This window comes from Bremia lactucae, linkage group LG8 (assembly GCF_004359215.1).
Source record: "Bremia lactucae strain SF5 linkage group LG8, whole genome shotgun sequence".
NCBI classification, from domain to species: domain Eukaryota; phylum Oomycota; class Peronosporomycetes; order Peronosporales; family Peronosporaceae; genus Bremia; species Bremia lactucae.
The window spans coordinates 3,339,860-3,345,987 of NC_090617.1; the positions used below are offsets into that span (position 1 = coordinate 3,339,860).

Sequence of the window (6,128 nt, forward strand, 5' to 3'; positions counted from 1 at the left end):
TGAAATGTCCAAATCAAAAATATCTTAAAATTTCTCGGCATCGCTCTTGGATGATGATCCGACAAGAGGTTTAGACGAATTAAACATTCTGGCGCGACAAATAAAGAGTATTTGCGAAGATGTTTAATTGGTCTAAACCTCTTGTTGAGGAGTCATCTTGCGATGACTCCGATAAAGGTGACGACGCCGGTCATGCTTACATGCAACACGAGGAACGAAGTGTCCATTTTCTTTCGAACTGATCTAAAGATCACTTTGAAAGAATTGTCGGCTCAAATGCTTACATAAAACAACGGGAGAGGGACCGCAATACGTTGCGTGTCGCTCTTCAAAAGAAATATGGCTTGCCCGCCAAAGGCGTCCTGTTTTCGTTGGTCTGGAATGACCAACGAGCGATAAAAGTTATGTTGTTCAAAATATCCAGGCTTCACAAGCCTGGTGAGGACGAAAATAAAATTCTTCATCAATGACTTTTTTGACATCAATGGTACTGTGGTATCGTTTAAAAGAGTTATAAAATTCTTTCATAGGCTTGGGGAACTTTCATACAGAATGTATAGAGCGTAGGCCGATAGGCCTGACTAGACAAACTGGTTCCGGTACGTGACCGGTTTGAGAAGAGGTCCGAAGTCGGTGCGCCTAAAGAGGCAGGTCAACCTTGCCTTTCTTGGGGAGCCCAAATCCTTGCTACGCTAAGGATACAGTCCTATGGAGGCGTACTCCTAAAGAATCCCAATTAGAGGGCCTAACACTCTTCTGAAATGCGCGAAGGGATTGACGCTTTGCCATCCCTTCACGTGCGCGCAAAGCGCTCTAGTTCCGATGATCCTTGTATATCAACGGATGGGTCTCGTATACTGTTCACTGAAATATCGATCATCATGTGGGAGCGAGGCTCTCACCTATCGTGCGAAGGTGAATACCTCCGTAAGCGAACAAAAGACTCGTTCGACCCCCCCCCACCCCGCGGTGGTTCAAGAAGCGCTCAGTTAGAAAGCACTTTTGACCATCCGAGCCATCAACGGATGAGGAGTAGTAGAATAAACTGGCTCTGTACAATATGTCGTGCCCGATCGTCAACATGATCACTGTCGCGTCCTCTGGTGATTGCGCAAGAAGGCGGATCATGAGCACGACTGTCGTCATTACTACAGACGACGGTGAATAATTTACTCATCTATCAATTGGAAGAGTGTGTAAAGATTGCGATTTAGCAATTGTCAACTGAACGGCGCTTCGAGCCCTTCGTAAGGAGATAGCTGCAGCTCGCCACGATTTATCATCTTTGAAGGATAAAGTGTAACGTCTGACCCGGGACCAGTGGGACATACCGGTGTGATTCACACCCAAGGAAGCCTCGTATTGGTAGCTCGGGCGGAGAGGACTGACGTAAGACGTAGGATGCGCACGCATCCTACGAGGCAGCATGCATTGCCTCGCCGGTGCAATACACGAAAAGGGTCGGTATAGCAGGGAAGAAATTTTTTACTGCCCGCATTCGTCACTACATATTTGGGTAGATTTACCGTAGACAGTAGGACTAGATCGTTAATTTAGTTTAAAGAACGTTTGCTCATCCATTTTGATCAGCGCTTTATTTCTGTCGGTCCAATGCATCAGTGATGGAATCCTGCACAAAGCGGACCGCTGCTTCTCGAGCCAGTTCAGTTAAATAGATTATGATGCAAAGGAACTTGATGATAGAGTTCAGTTTTGCTTTTTCCTTATAGTAAGGCTGCCTCAGTACTGTCCTTCAGTTGTTAAAATTTCCCTTAACTTCAAATTCTTCCTCCGCACATCGTGTTCGAGAAGTAACTTTACCTTCACTGTTATCAGTGTCGATTAGCTAGTACTGAGGAAGCACTAGCGGAAGGTGCCCCATTGAACTCTCGGCTCTGCGTAGGACCATTATGTGCATGACTACTCGTCACCGTCCTATTCACTGCACAGGCTTTTCAAGCTAGACAGGAACTTGTGTCACTTGACTTCCTGTCGAGGCACTTTCAACTGCACCAGGCTCTAAGCTCTGGTAGGACCTATCGACGTTGACATCCCGTCATCGCACCCTCAACTGTACATCCCTTGCATAATCCTCTCGCAGAGGCAAATCCTTGTCCGGTGTCCTGCGTAAAATTAGTAGCTGTGCGTGAACGTCAGTCTATCCATATTTCGAGTCTTGTTAATCGTGGCATGCCTCGGATGAGGTCGTACGGACTCTTCATAACTAGCACCATGAACTTTTCTTTACAGGAGAAGCCACTTAAGGCGAAGGCAAGTTCAACTTAAGCTACCTCCGATTTCACGAGCGCGCCGTTCAATAATCAATTGTCGTCTCTTCTCGCTTGTCATCCTGGCAAAGCGCCGGTCTCTGTTTTGAGACCACAGAATTTCACAAAATACTATGATGCACTCGAATCAACGAGAAGAGTCACCACAAGTCATAGTCTCGTACTCGAGCGCTATAAACTAGCAGAATTGTGGTCTGAACATTTGGAATTCAACGACTATGCTAACCATGTGTTCGATTGCTCTGAGCTTAGAGTAGCTTCAGAGTCCGCGACAGTAAGGCATCCCGCCCTACTACGCTCCTGCATTTCGCTAACCGCCAGTGGTCGATGTAGGATTCATGCGTCGTGTAAACTGGTTCTTGCCATCGCCGTTCGGGTGGAAGCCTTCCTGCGGGGAATATTAGCGCCAGCAGCTACTCGGGCATAGCAGCAAACCATCATATGGCCGCGCTTGCTGCACTTGTAGCAGACAACGTCTGCGTTACCCAACTTCAGAAGAGTGGCATTCAGTTTGTTTGGTCGACGTCTTATACCAAGCTATCACCGAGGCACTTTCAATGTATTGTTCTTCAACTAAGGAAGGCCTACGCGATTTACTGTGCCGCAGACCGTTCATGAACGTGGGCACCTTAATGTGTTTCGGTATTGGGCCCACAGTAATGGATGACGACAGCGAGCGCATCTCCTGCACATGTTCTTGCAGAGATCGCTTCGCCTGTCGTGCTAGAAAGAAGCGCGGCTGAAGCAACACTTCGTTGTTTCGGTGGCTGATACATGGCGCGAATCCCTGTCTTAAAGATTGCTTATAAAAGGGAACGCTTTGCTGTTCACCATAAGCGCCGAGATGAGACACTCGGAGATTTTACTGCGCAAAAAAGACTTAGCATACGACACCATCCGGGTTTTGTCCTCGATGACCATCCCACATCGCATTGCCCCACGGCTAACAACCAGTGGGCAACCGTGTAAGCTGCAATCCAATCAAACTTGGGCGAGACCATCCGAATAACCTTTGGCTGATAAGGCTGGGCGGAGAGCGTCTTAACGGTCCTGTTAGGAGCCTTATTCCGAGCATGCTCACGCTTAAAGCTCACACTATGCCCTAGTGGCGGACTCCTTCGCAGCATGATCATGTGCCTCGGACGCGGTCATATGCTGTACGTGCAGAAGCGCATCAAACTGCTCCAAATGAGCAACATGTTGCTAAGAAGAACTACCCAAGATTCTGATCTGCGCCAAGTGCTCAGCTACCTATCGCTGATGTTCGGAGAGGTGAAGGAAATAAGCCCAATCGGTATTGAGGCGATCCTCACTGACACGCTCAGCGATAAGGGTCTCGGGAAGGTATGCAAGTGCTACCAAGTGTAAGCAAGCGCTTCTAAAGTGGCCCCATACTACAAGCACTCAACTTCAAACAGCGAGAAAGCGATTTGACCGTCTTCTTTAAGGTGCGGCGAGGTAGATGGTGGGGGCCTAAGCGACACACACAACGAACTTGTACCTTAGAACAAGTGTCGTCACGGAAGCAGTTGCCGTCTTCACGTGCGCACTTGTTATCTAGGAAGAAGTTTTAAGACTGATTTATGATTAACAGATTTAAATTAAAAACCTTTTCACCCAATGACTAGATGCCATTTCTGTAGATGTGCATCCATAGCTGGCAAACGTTTATACTCTAACACGTCGGCTTGCAGAAGACTTCAGTCCCAGACGTCATCACATACACAAAAATGGGTCACTATATGAACCTCAACCGAGTGACAGATCACTTTACTTCACATGAAGTAATTGACCTAACCGTTAGTTATACTTAACGGATGGTAACATAAGGCGCTGAGCCCGTTACAGGCTCCCTTAATATGTGATTTTAAGTTTAATTACAACAAAGAGACGGGGAGGGTTGCGGCGACACTGTGGTCTCTACTTTTATACTCCTCTATTATTTTCTCTTATAGGAAGTAATATTCATAATTTATTATTTTTCTCAAAGTATATAATATTTAATAACGGGACATTCTCGTTACAATTTGTCGTTTATATTTTATGAGAGCAACATGGAGCTATAATAGTAAACATTCATTTCCGACTATAAACATACATTAAGTCGAAAAAGTATGTTACTATTATAGCTTTATGTTGCACTTTAAAATAGCTTCGATTAAGTCGAAGCTGTAACGAATGGTGCCTCTCATTCAATATTAGACGGTTTTCAGTAAGGCTGCATCGTCGGACCACGAGCTGCTGCCGAGAGATGTCGTTTTATAATCGATAAAATTTTCAGAAAAAGTAGGTTTGAGTTCGACAGGCACGACAAGGGTTATACCACTTTTCGAAAGTTCGACAGCTCTGCTGTGCCATTTTCAGTTGTAGGTAATTCGATCCGAGAGCTTATCTCTCTGGCGACTCATCAAAACTAACAGTGGCGTCTCACTGCATCCATACAACAATTTAGACGAAAGCTAAAAAATTACGAATAAATTTACTCACGTATACAGTTTAGCCCAGAACTGCAGCAAGTAGGCAACTTGTAGAGCCACTAAAAATGAAGAAATAGGTGGATGTAATTCAATAATTGATGGAGAGCAAGTCTGTTGGACAGTTTATGTAAATACTTTTTATGCATCTATTTAACGCGTCAGCAAAGGAAATCACGAGCTCGACACAGCGGCAAAACGATGGCCGGAAACTCTTTTGGTGTCTTCCCTTGAACCATATGGTATATTGTCGATTCATTCTACGAACGTGACACGAGACTGGCTTTATATAACAGCAAATGAATGAAGGGTGCGTGCAGCCATGCCTACAAGCCAGCATTGATTTTTTGAAAAGCACTTTATTAATATAAAAGTGTATAATCATCCGATTTATTCGCTTATGTATAAGGAATAGGGAACATTATCAGACGTTTTAGGGCTAAATTAATTGATTCCGCCTGAGCGAAATATAATTAAAATTGATTTTCGAGGTGGTTTCATTTTTCTTTGAAAATTTGTCAGGAATTAGAGGAAGCCGTACGAGATATATAGCATTACATTTCGTGTTATTGTGAATTCATTCATCGGCTTGACGTGTGAACAAAAAAATTAAGAACGGTATACGCACAAAGCCAAGACTGATATAGCGACGCAAAGGAGTAGAGCTTCACAAAGCCCCTGATCATTAGTTGATAATGTGCTAAATTTGGAAACGAATTCCAGTTATTTCGCTTGCGACTGTATTATTGTCATTTTAAACAAGCATTTCATACTCAAGCTGTTACATCGAGAAACATGCTCAGATGCTCTCCTGTAATAGTTTGACGAAATTTTGTTATTCGAATGCATGACGTGCGTTTCGCACTGCGATTAGCAACCTTTAATTGTAGCGAGCAGCTTAAAGAAATGCAGTGACGCCAGCAGCAGCGCGAAAAGCTTGAATGCCGAACATCGCGATAGTCACCACGTCAAATTCATTTTTGCGCTTTCGAATAGACAATCCAGTCTATAGAATTAAACAAGCTCTGCCAACCATGGTCAACATCACTACTGTCTTTGTAGCCACGCTTTTAGCCAAGGCTGCTGTCACATCGAGTGCATCCATGCGCTCCGAAGGCGTTGCCATGCCGACCGGATCGTGGCCTACTAGTACGGGTATAGTCTTCCTAGACGAACCATTCACAGTCAAGTCGGGTCAGACCTACGATGGTCAATTGAAAACCTACGCACGCTCAAATATCAAGTGTATGGGCCAGAAGGAGAGTGGATGGCAGACGGCCGTATTCGTCTTAGAGCCAGGTGCCACGCTTACGAATGTGATTATCGGAAAGGATCAAATGGAAGGCGTGCACTGCGAGCATAACGA

At 45.0% G+C, this 6,128-nt stretch overlaps 1 protein-coding gene across 1 annotated transcript; it reads right to left on the bottom strand.

Annotated features, from left to right (window-relative positions):
- Positions 1–5,660: 5,660 nt before the first annotated feature.
- Positions 5,661–5,888, bottom strand: CCR75_009434 (uncharacterized protein; the record flags this gene model as incomplete). Its single annotated transcript, XM_067967473.1, has 2 exons — positions 5,661–5,768; positions 5,796–5,888. 2 exons carry the CDS (start codon positions 5,886–5,888, stop codon positions 5,661–5,663), a joined length of 201 nt encoding a protein of 66 aa, XP_067815564.1.
- Positions 5,889–6,128: the final 240 nt, after the last annotated feature.